Source organism: Anser brachyrhynchus (assembly GCF_964034855.1).
Source record: "Anser brachyrhynchus genome assembly, chromosome: 11".
Taxonomy (NCBI): Eukaryota; Metazoa; Chordata; class Aves; order Anseriformes; family Anatidae; genus Anser; species Anser brachyrhynchus.
This window is the reverse complement of record NC_137706.1, coordinates 18,405,322-18,427,721: the sequence shown is the minus strand read 5'-3', so window position 1 is coordinate 18,427,721 and position 22,400 is coordinate 18,405,322. Positions and strand designations below refer to the sequence as shown.

The 22,400-nt window shown below is 48.9% G+C and overlaps 2 protein-coding genes across 4 annotated transcripts in view; one reads left to right on the top strand and one right to left on the bottom strand.

The window, feature by feature from the left end:
* Positions 1 to 1,147: 1,147 nt before the first annotated feature.
* On the bottom strand, positions 1,148 to 12,297 carry LOC308200848 (uncharacterized protein). 2 transcript variants are annotated; one of them, XR_013955865.1, is made up of 5 exons: positions 12,181 to 12,297; positions 10,916 to 12,139; positions 7,183 to 7,335; positions 5,633 to 7,079; positions 1,148 to 3,813 (listed from the first exon to the last, which is right to left on the bottom strand). XR_013955865.1 is itself a non-coding variant. In XM_080607241.1 (3 exons), exons 1-3 carry the CDS (start codon positions 8,306 to 8,308, stop codon positions 3,676 to 3,678), a joined length of 474 nt encoding a protein of 157 aa, XP_080463367.1. In that variant the 5' UTR covers positions 8,309 to 10,867; the 3' UTR covers positions 1,148 to 3,675. The 2 variants fall into 2 exon arrangements, 1 of the variants encoding a protein (XP_080463367.1); XM_080607241.1 differs by lacking the exons at positions 5,633 to 7,079; positions 10,916 to 12,139; positions 12,181 to 12,297 and adding an exon at positions 8,126 to 10,867.
* Positions 11,416 to 22,400, top strand: part of IGF1R (insulin like growth factor 1 receptor) — a 180,739-nt gene continuing 169,754 nt past the window's right edge. For both annotated transcript variants that reach the window (XM_080607234.1, XM_080607233.1), the window contains exon 1: positions 11,416 to 12,661. In XM_080607234.1, coding sequence (XP_080463360.1) covers positions 12,568 to 12,661 — 94 coding nt within the window. In that variant the 5' untranslated portion in view covers positions 11,416 to 12,567. The remainder of the gene's footprint in view (positions 12,662 to 22,400) is intronic.

Sequence of the window (22,400 nt, the reverse complement as noted above, 5' to 3'; positions counted from 1 at the left end):
GCACTGCAGAGCATTTGTGAAAGTAATTTTCTAACAGTGGTGAGTACAGGATCCAGGTCTGTGTGCTTCTGGGATTTTGTACCCTGCTAAGTGCTTATTTGCCCTAATATCCAACATTTCAGTTACTGAAACAAGTACCTCCACCTTTTTATCTTTTTGAGGAAAAGCTTTGTTAATTATGCTTTCTACTGAACCAGTTTGTGCTTCGTAGTCGTGTTGTTTCTTCCTTTTAAAACAGAAGAGGGCTGGCCAAAACCACATTCCTGCCCCAAAAGTAAGTTAAGCCTTCAAACAATTATTTGGGTAAGTCAAGGAAGAGCTGAGGAGATCGTAGAGAACTGCAAACAAAAAATATTTGGTGCAGTCCTCAAGGAACAACAGAATCATAATCCCAATATCGGGCCCGTAACACTAAAGCAAATAGCATAACGATGAAAGGTGGGGTTATGTTTGTACAGTGGGACACCCAGTGAGATCATCCGACAGGTAGCTTTGGTGGACGGTGATATTTATGCCAGCTGGCCATCTCCTCTTCTTTGCACCACATGGGGTGTTTATAGAGATAAGGTGGGGGTGTGGATGCCAAGGGATCCACAGGTGAGCTTCAGGGTGAAAAATTCTTGGCTCACGGTGAAGGTGAGGGGCTGCAGGGGCCCGGAGGAGATGCTGGCTGACATGGAGGAGTTGGGACAGGTGGTACAAGGTGCAGAGTGGCAATGTCCTACACCTTGTGCCTGCTATTGGCTTATACTTCCTCCGTGGGGCCCCGACACCCAGTTCAGGGCCTGGCCCTTGGGAATCTGCTGCTACGCTTCGGCTGCTGCCAAGGAGCTTCCACCAGGGCTGAACTGGGCTCTCTGAGTTCCCTGTGCCTGTGAAGTTCTCAGAAATCCCATTACAGATCCCTGTCATTGGGAAACACGTACCAGCCCCTTGCCATATCTTAACAGAAGACCTGTTTGTGTTTTCTTCTCTTTTTCTAATCACTGAAATCCAAATAATATTCAGATAATAGCTGTAAAACATTAACCTGTTGTACAACATGTCTATAAAAGTGAGTCCTGCTATGAAGGTAATTTCTTCAATGTTACATACTCGTGAGAAACACCAGGCTTTACATTAAAAGGAGAAAAAAACAGTGAAAGAATGGAGTGATACAGCTGAATATTCTCCTTTTTATTCAAAAGCAGGCAAACTATCATTGGACTGTTCAGGATTCTGGCACTACTATAGAAAAGCCCTAATCAATATGCATGAAAGTTTTTTCATGGGTTTGTGGTGACAAATTTATATAAGTTTATCTGGAAGATTTCTAAAACTAATAGCATTTGTCGTATGAATATTATACAATTAATGTCTAGCTGAAATACCAGCAGTCTACTATTAATTTTTACATAAGAATGGGAACATTAACATTATCTGAATTCTAATTACTGTGGGAAAGAGCAAAATACCACTGTTGAGGAAAAAAGCTGTTCTTTTCTATTCCGTTTCGTCCTGTGCCTGTCGCCCAGGTGCTGGAACATGTTTGCTGCAGGAGACTTGTTTTAGGGCATTGGAAATCCAAAACGAAAGAGATTTTTTTTGAGCAAGATGTTCTCAATTTTAAAATGTGATGACATTTGGTGTATCACAAGCTTAATTCGTGTTAGCCTTGCATATGTGACAGTTTATTACCAGGAAACCAAATTTTCTGAAGTGGCAATGCATTGTACAAACACTGCTACTGTTGTTTTCCTCTGCCATTCACACACCTCTTGCTGACGGCAAATAAGGAACGAATTGCAGTCACAAGGCTGCTTCTTGCTCAGTCATCCTTCCAAAAAAAAAAAAAAAAAAAGAAAAAAGTCATATAAGACCCAATTTTCATATATACAAGTGTGCCCTTTAAAAGTGTTTAAGTAATTCAAGCTGAATTTGGTCCTGCCCTCAATTAGTGAGTTTTTTTTTTTGGGGGGGGGTTGGGTGTTGATTTCAGTGAGTCCTTTTACAGGCACCTGCATGTGATGTCTCAGAGGAGATTTCAGGATGCACAAAGCAGTGGTCAGCTGTGAAGGCTTGTGTAGAGCAGCAGGCTGCACTTGGTGCGATGCTCCTGCGACTCCTGCAGAGAGGCGGAGGAAAGCAAAGCCCAAAGGCGAGGCAGCTTTTAATCTTCATTTCAAGCTATTCTTAGGGAGCAGATGGGAAGATGGAGACTTGTTCTGCTCTCTGGACCCTCGCTTCCAAAACTCCAGAGGCTGTAGAAGTGCTGAATGACCGAGCAGAGGGGAGCATCCCCCACGTCTCTGTTCAGTGGGGAAAGGGCTGTTGGCTGCACTGCAAGGTAGCTCCCATCATTTCTGCGTTATCCCCTGTGTGAGCCTGCACAAGCTGACTTCCAGGAGCTCTCTCCTTGGGGCAGACGGAAAATAAGTTGTCAGAACCACTGATTATTTCGAGAGGGTCAGGTACAAAGCCCTAAGCCTCGCTTGATATGTGGAGATGTGCCAGGTCACACTAATGCTGGAGAGGCTTCGTGGCCTGACTTGGGGCGAAAGAGGGGAGGAGGTCTGGTTCTCAGAAGAAAAATCCTAGGGAGGTTCCGAGTACAAAGAACCTTTATTCTGCAGTTGAAATTTTCTCTTCTACTGCAATTGAGCTAATTCCTGGGCAGCAAAAAGCCAAGTTCCCATCTCTGGTTACACCAGCAGCAGTGTTGAAAACTCCCCCTCAATCACAGAGACACCACTGCAGTCCTGAGCTGTGCTGCCCAGCATAAGCCAAGCACACGCACTGTGGAGAGGATAACATTTTTACTGGGGACTAGAAGTACTAGAAATTATCCTCTGGTGTGCCAGAATCCAAGAGTAGCAGCACTGCTCATTATATGATATTAATAGCGTGATTTGGAGAGGCCACTGCTGCATTTGGGCTCTGAAGTTATATAGTGCCATAAGCTGCTAAACACATAAAAGCATATTACCCTTTAAGATCTTGATTGTCTTCAGTTTACTATGCCTACTCGAGAGCGTTAGGTTTTACAAGGGACAATATTACAGTACATGTGATAAAATGACTGTATGGTGGCTGCAGCCACAGAGGCTCGTGCTGTGCTCCACGGGGATGCGGCAGGCAGTGGGGCCAGGGGCTTTGGTGTTTTGATGCTGGGATTAATGCGTGGGATCCAGGAAAAAAAGGTGACTGTGCAGGTTCTTCGAGAGCAAAGATGCTCTCCTGACAGCTGATGTTTTCCTAAGCCTCTTCTTGAGGTACTTCAGACCTGGTCAGATCAGAAGATGGCTCTCACAGGGATTTATAAGATGCTTCTCTCCTCATGCCAGGCTCTGCACAGGTATTTCCAGCAAGGAAAATCTTTGGCTTGAACTGATGCAGAATGGTGTAGTGGACAAACAGTGTAAAATGGCTGGAAAAAAAAAAAAAGGCTCCTTTGTGGACCACACTCCTAGCAGCGACTGCTTCATCTTTTGACTCAGAAAACATAACACTTTTTTTCTGGGCATTGCGTTCATGGTTCTTCTTGTCTTTGTGTGAGAAGTTGTGAGTTTGGTGTTTTTTTTATCAGTCAGGTGGTATTTGGAAGGTGCACGATGCGGAGAGTGGCACTGCTGAATGACGCAGCCCTGCTGGCTGGCTCCTCGTAGGAGGGCACGTTGCAGAAACCTTCACGCCTGCTCAAACCAATCCATCCCGTGCAGTGGTTCCTCTCAGCACACCGGGCAGGGATGCAGCACCAAGGCACTTCTGCGCGCTTCTCGATCCTTGACGCTGCAAAGCCACTATTACACCAGAAACCTGCTCTGAGGAGTCCACCTACAAAAGATTGAGAGCTGTTTGAGAGATCGCACAATTATGGCATGACGATGTTTGATTTGTGAGTAATAGCTGCTGCTGGGAGTGGAGCAAAGGGAAGGCCACCACCTAGGAGGAAGGGAAGGGAGGAAGGAGATGGCTTGAACGTCCCTGTGCCCCGGCCAGGCCTCTGTCCTTCCCACCAGCACGGCCTGTGCTGCCTCCTCAGGGAAAGGCCTGCAAGTTTGAGTGTTGGAAAGTGAAAACAGCACTCCAAAACCACACACGGGTGGGCTTACACCAACCAAAAGCCTAGAAGAGGATTTGCAAAGGCAGGTTTGACGGTGAGTATGGTGTGACTGAATGGTCAGCGTGGCATTTTGACAGCTCGACTTGAGCAGGTGACAGCGTGGCCCCATCTCGGTTATTTTCTGTTTGGGCCTAGAACATGGGGAAAGTCGCCAGGCATCCTCATGTCTCACCCAGCAGTTTTCTCAAATTTACGTGAACTAATCTATGCCAAAGTCCTGTGAGAGCAGCCTTCCCCGATAAGATCCTGGCCTACGATGACGGACATTCCTCTCAACAATCTGGTCTCACCAGATTTCGGTGACAAATTGGGATCCCATGCCTTAACGCACACACGACTTTGCCTGGAGATTATAATACTATTTAAATTCAGCTGCACTTTCTGTAGCAAATACTACAAAATGCAAATCCTCTGGTACGAAGATACAGTTATGTAAGATCTTGTTCAAAAGTGTCTGATTTAAGAACGCACTTAACATACGCTCAGCTTCAGCGACACACCCTAAAGAGTGAGGGTCGTAAAAATGTACCTAAGAGTTTTCCCTTCCCCCTGAGGGATTTCAGTAGAATATTATCTAATGCAACTGTGTGTTTTCCTGTGCAAGATGACTTAGCAGAAAGAGCATTTCTTCAGACAAAATCAGTTTCCTTTTCAGGAAGATTCTTTCTCACATTATTTGCATTAGAAGTTTTTTTCAGTGATGTTTAAAAATCATTGCATAACAAATAACCCTGCCATAAAAAAAAGAAAAAAAAGAGACCAAATTAATTTAGAACCTCGTTTAAAACCTCAAAAAAAAAAAAAAAAGGTGATCTCAGACAGACAATCTTGAAACAAGGGCAAGCGCAAGTCCATGAGAACATTTCGGATGCTCACACTGGGGCTCAACTGCAAAGGCAGCTGTGCAAGACCAGCAGGTATTTTTTTTTCCCTGCAATCTCTTGAAAAGACAGACGGATTCCTTTCCGAGGGACTGCGGAGAAGTGTATTAAGCTTTGGTTCATTCCCCGCATTCAGTGAAGAGAGTTTTTGGGAAAGATGCCCAGATACTGTGGACCAAGTTCAGCTCCAGCGTAAGCAGACAGAATTCCCACTGAAATCAATGGGAGTTGCACCTGCTGACTTTGGAGTTGAATATGGCCCAATATGTGGATACTATAAAGGTTCTGTTTCCAAAGTTTCTTCTGGCTTGTTTTATGGGAATGCAGACCTGGCGCCAGGAACGTCAGAAGACCAATAAATTCACTATGGGAACTTCCAGGCAAATGACAACTCTCTCTCACAGAACAAATCCAGAAGCTCACACGATGCTGAAGGACAAATTCTCAGTGTTCCCCCAGTTCATTGGCACGAATACTGGTTTTGGGTTAGAAACGCTCCAAGAGAAGAAAATGAGGGGAGATATTAGGGGAAATGCTTTGTTTGGTTTGTCCAAAATGTTTGAGTGAATATTTTAATTGCTCAGGATACTTGTTAACTGGTAGCAACAAATGCTCTGTAGTCACTAGGGAAGGTATACTGTTTGCATACCTGCTATTTGATGGCTGGTCCCAACAGCTGCTATGCTACATTTTCCCTGTTTGGACTGAATTTTGGCGGTGGCAGTCTCCAGGGGCGGAATGGGAGCACAGACAGGGCTGGAGGAGTCCATCCAGAAAAAAGCAGTAGCTTGAATGTATCCACGTGGCGTTGAATACAGAGGAGTTAACAAAAGCATTATGTGAAGGAGACAGTTTGTCTCTGTTGGGGTTATAATCTGCTGGCAACCGGGATTTAAACAACTGAGATTCAAAGTCCTTTCTTTGAGTAATTTCTCTGTTACGGAGCCATTCTGGTCACATAACACATGTATTATTAGCGAGTTGTTTGTAGGTAGTAGAACTACAAAAAGAAAACTAAGACTGCAATAAAAGAAATAATCTTGGAGCTCTCACATTAAAAAAAAAAAGTCTTAATTCTTTCTAAATTCTAAACAAAAAAAAACAGCATTAGATTTGTATCCGGTATTCTGATTTGACCTAAGGTCTGAAAATATTTGAAGTCGGTATTTCTGGTTCAAGTCCATTTTGTCGAAACACAAGCCAAGGCCTTCTGTACCATTGACTTGTTGAAGTACAGTAGTTTTCTAAACACAGTATTAAGTAGGACGTCCTCACTTCGCAACGTGGGCATCGCGCCCACTCTGACTGCTGATATGTGGTGCAAAGAATAAGGACAGAGGAACGGGACAAAGGAGGAGAGCAGCCAGGCGCCGGTGGAAAGCCGGCTCCTAAAGGAATAGTGGAGTTTCTTGTGTTTGGCATGGCCTGGAAAAGACTGGTTAGAAATTGCTTTCCCAAGCTACTTGTGATTAACAACCTTCTTTCCTTGTCCTCCGCCTTCAGACCAATATTCCTGCTGCTGCCATTGAACCTGTATGAGGCACCCATTTTAAAATACGTAGTGGTTGCACGGTAACTAACGCAGGGTGAATTAGGGGAAAACTGATGTCAAGACCTACTGAGTTTAAAGGGCCTTTTAAAACCAGCCTTCAGAATGTGCTAATATTGACACATTCCCAACCCACCTGGAAATATGTTCCGATGGCTTTAAAGCATTAATATTATTAAATGTATATGCAGCCTTTCACAGTTATGCTTTATTTTACCCCAAAAGTTAATGATAATCTCTTTAGAAACAAACAAATAAACAAAAAGAAATAAAGCATGCCCATCCTGTCTTTTACAGAAGGGCAGAATTTCTATTCCAGCCAAAAGGGCATCAGGTTTTTCTTCGGCAACTTCTGGAGACATTTTTTGCTCTTTATGCCGGAGATCCGATTTATTACTTTTAAGGCTGTGTTTTTCCCTAATCTTCTTGAATAAAAGATGCAACAGAACAAAAATATTTTTCTTTCTTCTTGGAAGTGCAAGATAGTTTGGATATCATTACGCCTGAAGGAGTTTTGATGCTAGCATGTCATTAAATTACTTGAAACCTGAATAAAAAAAAATATTGTTATATGCATAATGTACATGTAATGTTTATGAAGTCAATGCATTAACGCTTGGAGCAGGCGGCAGCCGCTGCCCTGCACCTACCGCTTGCTGCCGCGCTCGCCGCCGAGGTGGCTCCTTGGTCTCGTTCGTCACGTTCGGAGATGCAAAAGGGGAGGCGAGCATGAGCCTGTGGACGTTTGGTACGACAGCGAGATTCCCATCGTGAAGGCTCGGCATGGTTTTGCCTTTTGAACGCTGTCAGAAAGGCACAAACATCAGCATAATTTATCGGCGGCTATTTTAGGCAGGTGCACGGGAACTCTAAATATACGGCATCCAGCACTTGCTGCAGTTGCTATGGATATGATATCCCAGGCCTGTAACTAGGGTTATAAATGCTGTTGTGTGCTTATTGCTGTTGTTGTTATTAAAACATGAATTTTAGAGTTATTCCTGCTCGGCTGCTGCCCCTAAATCGTCCATGTAACTGCATACTTCTTTGTCTGAAGGAGGGAGGTGTATGGGAAAGAAGTGATAGCAGTGCCCTTCCTTCCCTTCTGCTTTTCATTTGCTCCGGGAGGGACCAATTTTGAGCCGCTGTTTACAGCCGTATCAGGGCCAGGAGAATTAGAAATCACCCAGAGCCAGAGAAGTGTGCTTCGTGTGGGTCTCTCAGATCAGTGCCCTGGTATTTAAGTCTTGCACACTTCACAGATACCCAGGTTTTTCCCCCATGCGTTGAAGACGTTGCTTCCTGCAGCTGCAGGGACCGCACAGCCCTCTTGCTGCTGCCATGGGATGGTGGCATCTTCCCAAATCCTGCCCCCTGCTGCAGATCAGGAAAAAAAAAGGTGACCAGTGGATGGAGAGGCTCTACAGACTCGCCCCCGGGGACCACAGCATCTGTCCCTGTGTGCTCTGTACGTCATCCTTGTGCTCAGAAGCTGGGCATTTTCCTACAGACAGGAGCCCGTGGAGGTCGTTGGTACTTGATGCAACTTCAAAGTGGAAAATAAGGAAAAAATGGGGGCTGCATGCAACGCACCTGCCCACAACAGCGCCGTTCAGCCCAAAACAGAGCCTGAAGATGGTCAGTCAGCAAAATGGTGAGCCCCTGGAAAAAAGGAGGTGGTGTACATGCAGACACAGGCGCAGGGGCAGTGCTCGGTGGCTGCTGAAATTTGTCCTGCAGAGACAATGCCGACAGAGAGGGCGGGAGGAGAAACATCGACGACTCCCTTGCGCCCGTAAAACAGGACGTTGGATGCTTACAGGTTATGACAAGCTAGCGTCTGGTAAAGAGGTCAGCCTGCCCCGAAAGTGGTGCAGAAGCCAAAATAAAGTCTAGCCGGGCCTATGAGGAGTACGAGCACTGAGGCAGGGAAAATAGTGAGGCCTCTTTCTCCCCAGTGGTGGCCCCAGAAAGCAGCGGTGAGGCTGCTGTTAAAATTAAAATATGGCTGAGTATTAGGATATTTGCCTTGGGCAGATATATGTTTTGAGAGACCAGGGTCAGCGGCTGTTTTAACCGCGCTGTTTCATCCCCACTGCCACACTTCCTGAAGTTTCCACTTAAGCGGCGTTTTAAACAGCACGCAGGTATGCTGGTGGCATTCTGCATCGCTCTCCAGAGGGAAAAACGCGTGTGTGTGCGTGCGGTCGTGTGCTCCGCTCTGTCCATCTGTCTGTCTCAAGCACCATAAACTAGCAGTGGAAGAAGGGGAGGCACGAAGCCCAGCGCAAACGGAGAGGAGGAACGAGCGCGGAAGCGATGGGACGCAGGGGAAAGTCGTTTCCTACCATCAGGGAAGGACACGTCAGGAGAAAATCATTTCTTCTGCTGTTGAAAATTACAGTTTAGACTTCACGTGTGAAACAAAAGGAAGAAAAGTCTTTACATGAATGTAGACACAAAATATATGTTGGACAGCACGCATTGCATTTATTTATTTTTTTATTATTAGTGGCCTCACGGAGGAGACACTGCCAAGGATCAGGACCCCAGTGAATTGCCAAAACATCTCCTTTTTGAGCCAGGTATGTTTATACCCAGGCAGATTTACTTTCTCGTGATGAAGTTCCAACAAAACATTTTTAATTGCTTCTTGGTCCAAAGACACACTCAAGCTGTTCAACTGGCATTTATGACCTGTATGTTGTTCAGCTCTGGATTCCCAGTAAATAAAAACTTCGCACCATTCCTATCAACCTCCTTTGAGCAGGTCTATAGATAAAAGCAGGGGCACACAGCGTTTACAAGGAAATTGATTTCATCATGAAGTACCTTTGCACATTACCATAGAAATTATCTTTATTTTGCCCAAGTTATAGCTCTTTAATTTTGCGCATTGCACGCGTAGCGCAGTTTGCTGGAGGTTTTCATCTCAAAGATGCGCCCATGCTGCAGCTGTATGTGCTGAAAAATCACGATTTTATTTCTATTGAAAACAGCAGGACCACTTTTGGAGGAGGAGGATGGCATAGGGGAGAACCTGATTTAAAGCGTGTGCCGAAGCGGAGCGTGTGTGCGTGCACGGCTGGCACCACAAGCTGCCCAACGTGTGACCAGGTGAGCAAAGCTGACTGGATTTCTGCCCAGCCTCACACAAGTGTGGCGCTGCGGGCGTCGCAGTCATCGCAGAAAAAGGGTTTCCTCCTGTGCACCCCAAAGCACATCGGGCACAGGTGTCCCGGCAGGCTCTGACCAAATAATTCCCAATTATGAATTTCAGATTGGCAGCTTGGGAGGCTGGAGGGCACTGCGGGGCTTCCCATCCAATGCTGGACTGTTGTTGTTGCTTTTTATTTATTTTTTAATAGACAGATTCCAGATTCCAGAACCAAATTGTGTTACAACACCTGTAGGGCTGTGTTTGTGAGACCGTAAGCTCTTTGGGGGCACAGCGCGTCTTTTGTCCTCTGCTTGTACAGCACCTAGTACAAGCTGCTTGTCCACTGCTTGCCTTATTCACCAAAATAATGGAAAAACGGCTATTTCACAGCCATAAACGTTCTTTATGACAGCAGGATGATGAACGATGGACACCCGATTCCCACTTCAGCTCTGCCCTAACAACACATTTCCTTACAAATGACACAATTTACGCCACGCCAATGTCCTAACAGACTCAGAAAGGGTGCTCAGTGTCCGGCCCCACAGTGCTGGTGAAGATGGTGCAAATACCCCAGTGACGGCAAAAATGCCCCCCCAGGGATGGTAAAGATACCCCAGTGATGGCAAAGGCAAAAATGCCCCCCAGGGACGGAGAAAACGCCTCAGTAACGGTGAGGCCGCCGGGCACCGAGGCCTTTCCGCCCGCCTTCCACCCAGGCCTTGAAGCACCCGGGCGCGCCTCACGCAGGCGATGGCACGTGGCCGCTGCCGAGCGGAGCCGAACGGATCCGAACCCACCCGAGCGGACCCGACCGGAGCCGAACGCACCCGAACCGCGCCGAGCGCCAGCCTCGGGGCGCACCCGCCCCGCCCCGCGCGCCGCCTGGGCGAGGGGCGCGGGCGCGCGCCCGGGGAGGGGCGGGAGCGCGCTCCCCGTCCCCGCGCGGCCGCAGAGGGGAGAAGCGGCGGCGGAGCGGCGCCGGGGCTGTTGTTTACCAGCGCTGACTGCGGCGGGCGGAGGCGGCCAGCGAGGAGGAGGAGGAGGAGGAGGAGGAGGAGGAGGGGGGGGGGGGGGTGCAGCCAGACAGCCAGACAGCCAGACGCGGCGGCACAGCGCTGCGAGCGCATTAATTGGGAGGAGCAGCGGAGCCTCCCCCCGGCATCCCGTTCTCCCCCCCCAGGGCATCGCAGCCCCTCCGCACCCAGCTCCTGCGCTCTGACCTTCAGCGAACCGCGCCGCCTCGCCCCGCGGCGCGCCCCCGTGCGCGCCCCCGCGCCTTCCCCCGGCCCCCTGCCCGCGGCTGGGGCAGCGTTGGGGGGGGGGGGGAAGGTTTGCGGCGTGCGCACACCCAGAGGAGGAGGGAAAAAGGGAGGGGGGGGGGAGGGAAAAAGGAGGAAAAAAAAGGAAAAAAAATAAAAAGGAAAAAAGGGAAAAAAGGGAAAAAAAAGGAAAAAAAGGAAAAAAAGGAAAAAGGAAAAAGGAAAGGAAAAAAAGGAAAATAAAGGGAAAAAAGGAAAGGGGGAAAAAAAAGGAAAATAAGGGGAAAAAAAAAAGGAAAAAGGGGGGAAGAAAAGCGCAGGGAGTACGCCCGGGCCGGGTGCTCTCTGTTGTTGTTGTTGTTGTCGTCGTCGCCGTCGCCGCCCGGCCCCCCCCCGCCCGCCCGCCCCCCGCCCGCCCCCGGCGCGATGGCAGGGCGGCCCGCGGGGCGGCGAGCCGGAGAGCGGCGGGGGCAGGAGGCGGGGTGCTGAGCCGCTCCGCTCCGCTCGCCGCCGCTTTGTGTGCGAGGGCGGCCGGGGGCTGCCTTGCCTTAATTATTATTATATATATATATATATTTTTTTTTCCCTTGTGTTTTTTTTTTTTTTAAATTTTTTATTTCTGGGGGGAGAGCGAAGGAGCCCTGCGGCAGCGGCGCCGAGGAGAGGAAGAGGAGGAGTAGGGGGAAGCCTTTTTAATTCATTTTCCTCCCCGATTCCGCATTTCTGCAGCCAGCCGGACTTGTGTGGCGGTGCTGTTGTGTGTGCGTGTGTGTGCGTGTGCGGGGGGGGGTGGGTGGGGGGTGGCTGCGTGTTGCTTTTTTTTCTTTTTTTTTTTTAAATTTTAATTTTTTTCCACCCTTTCGCCGGGCCGCGGGGATCCCACCAGGGCACCCCCCCCCCCCCCCCCCCCCCTTTCGTCGCGGAGCCCCCGGGGCCGCCGCTGTTGTTTTGTAACCGGCTTGTCTGGGGCACCCCCCCCCCCCCCCGTCTGTTTTCGGTGTGTGTGTGTGTGTGTGGCTGCTGCTGCTGCTGCTGCTGCTGCCTCCGTGTGCGGTGTCGGAAAATGGAGGTTGAAGATGCAGAGCGCCGGCCCCGCCGCGCCTCCCGCCCGCCGCTCCCCTGCACGACGAGCGGCCGCGGCCAGCGCTGAGGGGAACCGGCCCCGGAGCCCCCCGGCCCCGGAGCCTTCAGCCTCGGAGCCCCCCGGAGCCCCCCGGCCCCGGAGCCCCCAGCCCGGACAGCGGCGCCCCGGGGCTCCCCCCGTGCCCCCTCCTCGTCGCCCTCAGCGCCCCGCGGAGCCTCCGGAAGATCAACACCACCCCGGGACCTCGCCGCCCTCCGCTCCGAGAGGGGCTCCTCGCTTCTCGTTTTTTTTTTTTTTTATTTTTTTGCCTCGTTTGTTTTCCATTTCTTGAGGCAACGTGGATTTATTTATCCTGCCCCGCTGCTCGCCCCCCTTTTGGCTCCTTCGTTATTTTTAGAGAACGAGGAGAGGGGGGGGTGAGGGTGGCGGGGTGGGGGGGGGGGGGTGGGGGAGCGAACGATTTGGGACTTTATTTTTTTTTTAAAGAATTTTCGGAAAGGGGGGATTTTGTCCAATTAAAAAAAGAGGAATGAAGTCTGGCGCTGGAGGAGGGTCCCTCGCCGTCTTCTGGGGGTTTCTGCTCGTCCTCGCCGCGCTTGGTCTGGGGCCGACAAATGGGGAAAGTGAGTATGGGGCTGGGGGGGGGGGGGCCGGGGGGGCGGCGGTGTGCGAGGGGCTGGGGGGGGGACGTGGGGGGAGCGGGGTGTGTGTGTGAGGGGCTGGGGGGGCCGCGTGAGGGGCTACGGGGGGCGTGTGAGGGGCTGGGGTGGGTGAAGGCGGCGGTGAGGGGCCGGGGGCTGCGCGCGAGGGGCCGCGCCGTTGTGTGAGGGGCTCCGGCTGGGGGGGCTCGGCCGCGGGGGGCTCCCGCTCCCTTCCCTCAGCCGTTTCGCCCCGGCTCCTCGGGCACGGCCAACGACCGGGGGCTTGGCTTCTCCCTCCCGTCCCTGCCGCAGCCCCCGGCCCGGGGGAGCCCCGGTGCCCCCCAGCCCGGCCCCGGCAGCGCGGTGCTGGGCCCGGCGGGGCTGCGAGCTGCGTAGTAAACACAGGCGGGCGGGGAAGGGCTGCGCCTGCCTTCCCCACATGGAAGGAGCTTGAGCTTTGTCAAGAGCGAGAGTAACCTGCCGCGGCGGGTGAGGAATTCCTGGAAGAATTCCTGGCCGTGCCTCTCCTCGCCGCTTGCTGAGGAGGGCTCTCGCCCCTTAGCGCGGGGTTACGGCGGTCTGGAAGTCGCAGCCCGGCTGGCTTCGGCTTCTCGCTTTTACAGCGCGTTTGCAGCTCGATGCGTCGCGGCTCCAGAGCCCCTCGCTTCGTTTCCCCGCTCTCCAGAGCCGCCGAGGTCGTGGCGTGCCCGTGGGGTGCGAAGGGAGAAGGGGTGCTGTGGGCCCTGGGGCTCTGCCCATCGCCGTGCAGGGCTCACGGTGGGTTTGGGGCTCCCCACGCACGGAGTGGGCCTCCCCAAGGTTTTCTGGACCATCTCTCTGCAGGCAGGGAGATGGGAAGCGCGCCCTGGAGCCCAACCATTTTAAGAGCTGCTCCATCTCCTTCAGCGCCTCTCTCCGTCTGCAGAGGCAGGGTTGGTGCTTCTCCTGCGTCTGGATGCTTTAATTTCTTCCGCTGTGTGTTTTTCGGCGTGTTCTTCGAGCTGTTCTCGTGTGCCTCGCTCGCACAAAAGATAGGCGTTGATGGAAGGGAGAGATCAATTTTCTCCATTTTAAGCGTAAGGGTAAAGAATGTGGGAGCTGCAGAGGCTTTGCTAAAAGTAGTAGTTTCAGGATGAAAAGAGAAGCAAGTTCTTTGGATGCACTGACAAGGAGGCTAAAAAAACCCCAGCGTTTGAGCAAGAAGCGCATAGATGGAGCCTGTAACGCGTGTTGAGTAATATTGTGTTTCATTAGGCAGCGAATGCCAATTAACTCCTTGCAAATTAAGGCCCGGCTTAGGCTTTTGAGTTGTGGTGGCAGGGCCAGCTCGGGCTGGAGAGCTGCAGTCCTACTTCCACGCGTTGAACTTGTTGGCCAGGGCTGTTTTCAAGAGGGAAGATTAATGTTTGGGTTTGAAAACAAAACCCTAGTGCCCTTCTTCAGGGAAGGGCTTGAAAAGGATCGGGTAGCACGGAGAAAGCAGGAGAGGAGGAGGAGGTCTGGTGTGCCCGTAAACTGCTCGGATGTGTGCTTACGGGGCTTTTCTTACCTGGCCCAGAACACCTTCAAATAAACACGTTTGCCCAACTCTTGCAATAAAGTGAGGCAGAAATGGTAGGTTGGGATATCAGCTTCCAGTCCTCTCAAGTGTTTGCAGTTACCGTTTAGCTAAAATGACCCAATTAAGAACCTCCCAAATGAAATATCTCCTTCTTCTGATCTAGGCATTTAAATACGGGGAGATATGCTGAAAAACTTGTCTTAGCTGAATACTGCCTCTAATCGATCGTCTTTGTAGTTTACAGTTTAATAGCCTTTGTTTTCACGAGTTATTGCTGAAAGAATTTTGCTGTTAGGGGGAAAAATGATCTCCAGAGCAGATGTTTTGCATCTCTTCATATTCTTCTCTCTCCCCACAATAGTGGAAGGAAGATTAATCTTAATTTTTATTTGTTTTTCATATATACTGTGTCATAGCTAAAAGGCACTTCCATTTTCGGTCAAACAAGCAAGGCATTCCTAAATAGGAATACAAAGGAGTTACAACAGGAGGGGGGAAGCCCATCTCTTTAATGCTAAATTATATAAAATCTGCTCATGGTTAAATGGCAGAAAACTCTTGAAAATGCAGGTAGCCTCAGTGGTAAGCTTCTGGTTCAAAACCGGTTGTTAAAAAGCGCTAAGAATTTGCTGAGGTTTTTGTTAGAACAGCACAAAAATAAAAACAAAAAGGCCCTTCAGCGCGTTGAAGTGTGTGCCGGTGTAACAGGGCATTTGGTGTGCTGCTGGAGACCGCCTCTTCAGCCCACCCCTGGGATGAAGCAGCTGAACCTCGGAGTTTGCTGCCTTTTGTACCTTAAGCACGATGGGGTTTGGGTTTTCTGTCCCACGTAGCGTACGTGTGTAAAGGGAGTGCCTGGAAGGGAGTGGGTTAAGCGTGTAGAGTGAGCTGTTTTGGGTAGTACCGTGCTTCAGACCGATAGGTACCCCGATGGATCTGCTCGTCTTAGCCACGGGCGTTTGCTTGCGTATCCAGGCTGTATTTCGCGTTCCCGATGTTAACAAGCAGTAGCTCGTGTTGTCTGTTCAATCCCTCTCCCAGGTTGCTTAGCAAAAGCCCTCCTGACCTCCCGAGTGCCAGCATTGCACACACCTCGCTTTCACATCAGCGTTTTCACAGACACCTAGTGGTTAGCGAATGCTGGCAAATGGGAGTTGGTTAATCCCTTCTGCAATTGAGGTTGCAAATAGGAACGCCAGAGCGCCGAAGGGACCGGTGCCACCGGCGGGAGGAGAGCCGTCGGTGTCTCCGACGATCCGAGGCCGCGGACGGGACGGCGGCGCTTGGCTTGCGCTGCTCGAGGCGCTGCTTTGCAGGCGTTTCGGTACCAGAACTGGAGCAAAGGCTCGTGTGACTCACAAACCAGCGGGTTAGGAAACGGCAGTGACTTAGCCCGTGTCGGGCAAAAGGCCTTGAGAACGTGAGGAAGCGGAGGGCTGGGTGTGGAAGGAGGGAACCCATCACACGTTGCATCGCCGAGCCCACCCCAGGAGAGCGATGCTCCTCGCGTGTTAGAAGTGAGGCAAGGAAGGGGCACGTGGAGAGCAGGGTGGCTCCGTTAGTTTTACTTCAGCACAACAGCAGGCGTGATCTGTTGGCTTTCCTAAGGAAATCGCCCGTATTTGATAAATCGCTGCGTTAATTTCGGGTAGGTTTTCCCTGGTCAGTTTTTCCTTCAAACTGAGTCTGGTGTGTATGTAAAACCCAACTCCAGTGACACTGTTGTCTTCATCTGGAAATGCATGCGCGAATCTAGTGGTGAGGAATTTCCGTGTAACGATTTCTGAACCTGTCTTAATTGGTAAATAATTAATCCGTGCCGGTATACCTTACCTTGGGAAAAGTTGTTTCAAATCATGTTGAGTTTTCTGCTAATCTGGCACTTGCTAAGGAAATCTCGGAGGAGATTTTCACATGGGTGTGAGTTGTGAGCTGCCACTGACTGTGTCGTGGAGAAGTTTGGTGATGGTCCTGAACCTCCAGAGAGGAATAATGTGCACAGCAAACCTGGTGTTGGCTTTGTGATCCTGCATAGAAAACAACTTGCCTACCTCACCATCATCTGTGGTGGTCGTAAAGTTCATAACTTACAAAATGTACTGGATTAAATTACTTTAAAAAAAAAAAAAAAAGACGGTTTCCCTGGAATGGTTATAGTGAAATTAATGAATTTTATCAGCATTATTTTCCTTTTATTTTTTTTTTGAAAAGGTGGTAGCTGAAAAGCAATGGTAGCTCTGAAAAGTGTTCTTTGAACTTTGGTTTATGAAAAAGAAAAAAAGAAATCTCTAAAATTCAAAAAAAGGATTTATTTACAGCTTTGACGTTTGGAAATGTGTGATGTTCTGAAGCAGCAGCTGTTTTCATGTATGTATGTGTGCCTGTGCATAGGAGTGGGTCACTTGCAGTTCTCAGGTATCATGCATGTTGCTTAAGTTTACTCAAACTGCAGTTTTTTGTTGTTTTTTTTTTTTTTTAATTATCTTGAGGTTCTCGTAATTAGAGTTGTTGCAGATAGGTAGCTTCACTTCATTTCAGGTTTTTCTGGCAAAGCTGAGCTTTGAAGGTTTATGGGCTTAGGAGGTGATGGAGCTCTTCAGAGCTCTGCTTTCAGAAAGGCTTTGGGAACGCAGTGATGTGTTTGAAAGGTAGAACTACTGTTCTGGTATTTTGATATATTTGACGTACAATTTTTCTATCACTGTAAATTGTATAGACAGCTCCTTTGTGTAGGTTAGTTGGATTAGTGTTTATGATTTATGAAAACCACTTTAAAAATAAGAGTTTGAAAATTGTTGTATTGTACAAAACCAGAACTCAACAAGCAGTAGTTGATGAAGACACATTTGTGGTTGTTAGCCAGCCTGTCTTTTTTTTTTTTTTTTTTTCCCTCTTAGCCAAGTCATGACAGGTACAATCTGGACTGATTTCTGTAGTACTATATTTGTCTTTTTTGTGTCCAGAACTGTCTGAGGACAGGCAAGTGATTAGCAACATACAATGTTCATTCACATATTTCTGCGCTCTGCAAACAGAGCCGTACCGATCCCTCAAAGTAAAAAATGGGCTCTGCTGCCTTCGTGCAGGGCTTGTAGCTTTTGCTAACGGAGTTTGGTGGCAGTTCGGCTTATCCATTAATTACGGAGATGCATTCCTGCAAAACGGCTGTTAGCGTGGTGGTGGATTGTAAAGGTTTAACTTGCGTTTATCATTAAAAGTTTTTCGTTTTAACCTTTGCAAATGCCAAGTATGCACAGCTCCTTTAGGATTTCTTTCAAGGCACTGATTAACTTATTAAATGGGGGTAGTGGCTGTCGTGTTTTTTAAGATGAGATGATTTAAAATTTGCTGAAAAGCAAAACTGACATGGAATATTATTACTGTATTTAACAGTTTAATTTGCATCTGACTCGTGAATTTTCGTATAGTATCATTTTATTTGTGTTGAAGTATCCAGACTTGCACGTTATCTACAACTTTTTTTCCTTTCTTTGTGAACTTGGTGGTGTGAGCAGAAGTAGGCTTCTCTGTTTCGGTGACTCCACAGATGGTTTTTCAAGGTGACCGTGTTCCTTGACCTACCCAGCTAGACGAAATCTCCCCCCCAGTGGAGGAGGAAGATTGTTCCTCTAAATCCACTTAAAAATATTTTGGTAGAACAGCAAGCGTGTGCTTTCGTAGCAACACCAAGTTATTTTAATAACAATTTGGAGGAAAAAAAAAAAGGTTCACATTAAAATTGTCACTGAAGAGAAGCAGTAACCAGGTAGAGCTTTAAGAACTTAATCTGTGCTGTGGACTTCGGGGGGAAAAAAAGAAGTGTACAGCATACAAATAAAAGAACTCTTAAGCAGGAAATTGGTGCTCTGTACTTGTGTGTGCTTTGCTGCAATGGTATACAAACTGGGTATGCGTCGTGCTTTTGTGGGAGATCTTGTTGATAAGTAGTTAGTCGGTGAAGGTGGTTTTTGGGCAAGTCCAGTGATGCAAGGAGTTCATTTCCTACGCGCTGCCAGCAAAGCGCGAGTTATTGAAATAGCTCCGTGACCAGTCAGGGAGAGCGTTATCTGCAGACCTGTTATTGGTGCCATTACGCGCTGTAAAGATAGCGCTGTTTGCTTGGAAGTGTGAGCATCAGCTCTGGTCAAAACACTTTCTCCTAGCAGGTGGGCTTTTTGGGGAGCTCTTGGCTGCGCATCCGTCCGCACCGCGGAGGGGAGCGGTGTCAAAATGGGGCAGGGAAATGCAGAAAATGTCGGAGCCCCTAATGATAGAGGCAAACTCTACGTGCTGTGTGGTGTGTGGTTTTTTTTTTTTCTTTGCTGCTGCTGCAGATCGGGTGGCGGATCGCTTTCGCTGATTGTTTCCGGGCGCTTTGTAGTTTTTACCTTCGATATGAACGATTCTCGAATTAGTGCTCTGCTCACTTAAGCTGGCGGCTTGCACAACAGTTTTCAAATAGCAGAGGGTTTGATTGGAGGAAGTAAGGATGGATTTTGTGACGTTCGTGAAATGAATGCACGCCGAAGCAGTCGGAGATGCCTTGTACTCTCTCAGAGTGCAGCCTGTCTGAATGAAAGGCACTGCACCTACTGCTAAGTTTATAAACTCGGTTTATACAGATTACTTTTTAAATTATTCATGATGCTACATTACAAGTATATCTGACAGGTTTAAAATAAACGACGTGGTGGTAAGAGGGAGCATGCATAAATTAGAGCTGGGATAATACGCTTTTTGAAGCATCTCCTCCATTTGCTCCTGCTGGAACAGAGCAGGTAACTGCAGCTGAGCGTGAGTCTCAAGTAAAGTACATCATCATCCTCAGCTGGCGTTGCAGTGGCGGTTCTTAAAGACAGATGACATGAAGTGGCAGAGAGTGCCCAGGCGCTCAGGGTGTGTTTAGTTGTGTACGCTTTTCTCCTGAGACGTGGAGAGTGTTTACGGGAGGAAGCTTCGGTAAGCACAGCTCCTCAAAGGGTCCGCCGGTGGCCGTGTGAGGGTAAGGTAGGGTAGGGTCACGTTGCGTTATTTTAGCTGCTCCTTCTTGGTAGAGCTGCTCTGGTTGGTGCGAGGTGCTCTGGCAGGGCGCTAGGAGGCTTTCCCTGATGCCTGGTGGGATGCTGCTTCTGGTTTGCTTTGGGTCGTGGCACGTGGCTTCGGGTCTCCCTAACACGTAAGCACAGGAGAACTTTGCAAGACTGTTTAGAGAATTTAGAGAAGGTTATTGGTGGGCGAAGAGGATCCTTGATCTCTTTGGATGTGAAAACGGCTTCTCCAAATGTACCTTGAAATAACGCTGGTTCTCTGAGTTAGTGGACAGGCAGCTCATTATTTTTGAGACGCGAGCTCCTGACGTTGTTTATGGCAGTAAAGTGATGCGTGATAGAACAACCTTCAGAAAGTCATCGGAGGTTTTCCTGGACGTGGAGGGTCTTAATGGGGACTGATAGTTCACGTCTTCAGTCTTGAACAGGTACAGCATTTGGGAGCGAAGCCCGGTGACAGCTCCTCCTGGAAACAAACTTCTAAGAGAAGTAGCTTGGACTTGGATAGGGCTTTATTCCTGGATCTTACCGGCGTGCTTTCCTCGTTATTTACACGGGCTCCAGCTTAGCGTTTTCTCCACATTTTCACAGTCGGTCCTTGTACAAATAGTATGTGTTGCTTCCCTGCAGCCCTTGTCACCTCCCCGTGGGTCCTTCTCACAAGAGGCTGTGCGGGGAGAGGCGTAACAGGAGCAGGCACGGCGCTGACGGAGCTGCTCTGCTCTTGGTGGCGTAACGTGGTGTGGGCTGTGGCGTCGGGGCTGGCGTCGTGCTGCAAACACCTTGCTCGCCGTCCTTTAGCTGAAGACCAGCGGTAAGAGACGTGCTGCAGGTGACGATGGAATGAGCTGTGTGTGCGGAGGGTCTGCAGAGCTGCTGGGATGGAGGGGGAGCCCGCTGGAATCGCGACGGTGCCTGGCTGCCACGACGGGGGATTTTTAGCTGCTTCTCTCCAGTTGTTCTGTGTCCCCAGCAGGTGGAAGCAGCTTGTGGCTGCGTTGGCTGTCGTTACCGGCATCGTTCGGTTTGTTGTGGCTGCAGCCGTGGTGGCTTCGTGCGTGTGTTTTGGGGATGGACGTACGTTTTATTGGTCCCCTGCAAATGCCACGTCTCCTGGGAAGCAAAGAGGGATTGAACGCCCGGCTGTGCTAGGAGATGGGTGTGAGGTGCTGTAAATGTGCTTGTGCTCCCTTTTCTTGCACCCGAGAGGTACTGCGACTGGGGGAAGTCGGCTCGCAAACCTGGAGAACGTCGGACTGCTCGTGTGGGGGAAGATGCCAAAGGGTCTGTCAGTCCTGTTCACGTGCCTTGGACCCCGAGATTGTTTCAGGAGGTTTTGTCGGTATTCGCTTCGTGCTGTCAGTGGCTACACCCATGATGGAGGTCAGCCATGCAGTTGTCACTGTACGAAGCAGCAAAAATGGGTTTTAAGGAGAGCACTTTTTTGAGGTTCGGCTTGAGCCTACGTGGATCTGAAGTCTGGGAGTGACTGAGGGATTTGCTTTTTGTTTTGTTTCGGTGTGTGTGCTAATAAAATGTATGAATTTTTGTCAGGCTAGAGTAGGCTGCCTATGCAGACGAGTACTTCCATTGAAATTGTGCCTTAGCAAATGGCATGTTCTGTGTATTTAATTCTTGCAGTGGGCCGTGGGAGTCCCTTTCCAAACTCGAGCTTCTACATGCCCGGATGGGTTGTGGTTCCGAAATGTGGCCGGCATTACCAGTGAACGAACAAAAGTCCTTTCAAGTTGGTTCAGTTGTTATCCTACAGAAATAAGGCACAGAGAGAAATGCGCTTGAGTGCGTGTGTGCGCTCAGGCAGCGATTCTGGCCTTCAGCAGAAACACATGTGAAACAGACATCTGTTTTTACGTGGTTTGTGTTTTGTGCATCTCTTTTGGTAGTTCATTGTTTAAATAAACATGTTGCATTAGCCATAAGGCTTCGGTGCCAAATGCCCACTGATGAGATGTATTAGGGTTTTGTTGTTCCCAGGCCATACTGAGAAACAACAGCTTTACAATTCAACACATTTGAAGAAGATTACAAAAAGAATTTGGGGTGGATTGCAATCAGCACTTCAAAAGCAATTGCTTTGGAGTAACTCCCCTTTAACACTGCACAGCGCCCATGGAAAAACGCTGTCATCTTAACAGATGCAGTGTTATTTTGGAGATTCCACTGTATAAATACATGGACTGTGGTTAAATTGTGATGGCAACAGATGCAATCTCTGTTCTCAATTCTTTCATCTCCTTAATATTTAAAAATACCCCACAAAGTGAAAAACATCAAGGCTGAAAATACACTTTGTGTGAAATTGTTGGGGCTGGGCCTTTTGGGCCTTGCTTCGTTTCGGATGGGTCATTGCAAATTAGGCTCGGGCAGAGGAACTGGTCACCTCTGCGAGGGAGTCCTGCAAGTGCTGCTGCTGAGGGCTCGTGTAGGCTTCGTGTGGTTGGAATTCCTCAGCAGTGCTTAAGAAAACGTCAGCAAGATTGAAGTCGGAGTGGGTTGACCTGGCGAAAACGTATTTCCGATATTTTTCCTCAAAGAAAGTGATGGTATGAAGACAGCAATCACATATTCCGTTGGCTAAGCCAAGAGCGTCTGAGGATTTTTGCGGTATTTGCGCAGTCGATATCAGTGACTTTATTTTTAAATTTGTCCACAATACTTCGCGCTGTCGGAGGGCGAGAGGGCTGGAATGTGGGCATCAAATGTTGTATCGTAATGCTGCACAGTTGTGTTTGCATTTGTTTTTCTTTCTGGATTTGGTTTTGTTTAAATACTGATTTGACAAGTATAAATCGGGAGCGAGGGTGTTGGCTTCTTGTCCTTTGTGAGCAGCAAATAACATAACAAGATGTTGTTGTTACTGGTGCAGTCGCCTCTGTCCATCCACTAGTTGGGTGGAAAAGCCTTAAATTAAATACCGTAACCGGCTTTTAAGAAGGGATTGGACGGGTTTGTGAGCAACAACATTGGTAGTCATTCATGCATGCTAAAATAGGGAGCGACCACGTCTCACGCCTCCTCCTCTAGGTGCTTGTGCTTCCCTCCTCGTTCGTAAAATGCGGATCAATGCCGGCCCAGAGGGCGGCCATAGGGC

Excerpts from the sequence above, each read along its gene's own strand:
- LOC308200848 (XM_080607241.1), bottom strand. The coding sequence starts at position 8,308 with ATGTTTCTCCTCCCGCCCTCTCTGTCGGCATTGTCTCTGCAGGACAAA. Across the intron at positions 7,336-8,125 it reads AACGGCGCTGTTGTGGGCAG|CGTTCAAAAGGCAAAACCAT; the intron begins GTGCGTTGCATG and ends CCTTTCTGACAG. Across the intron at positions 3,814-7,182 it reads GGCGAGCGCGGCAGCAAGCG|GTGGACTCCTCAGAGCAGGT; the intron begins GTAGGTGCAGGG and ends AATCTTTTGTAG.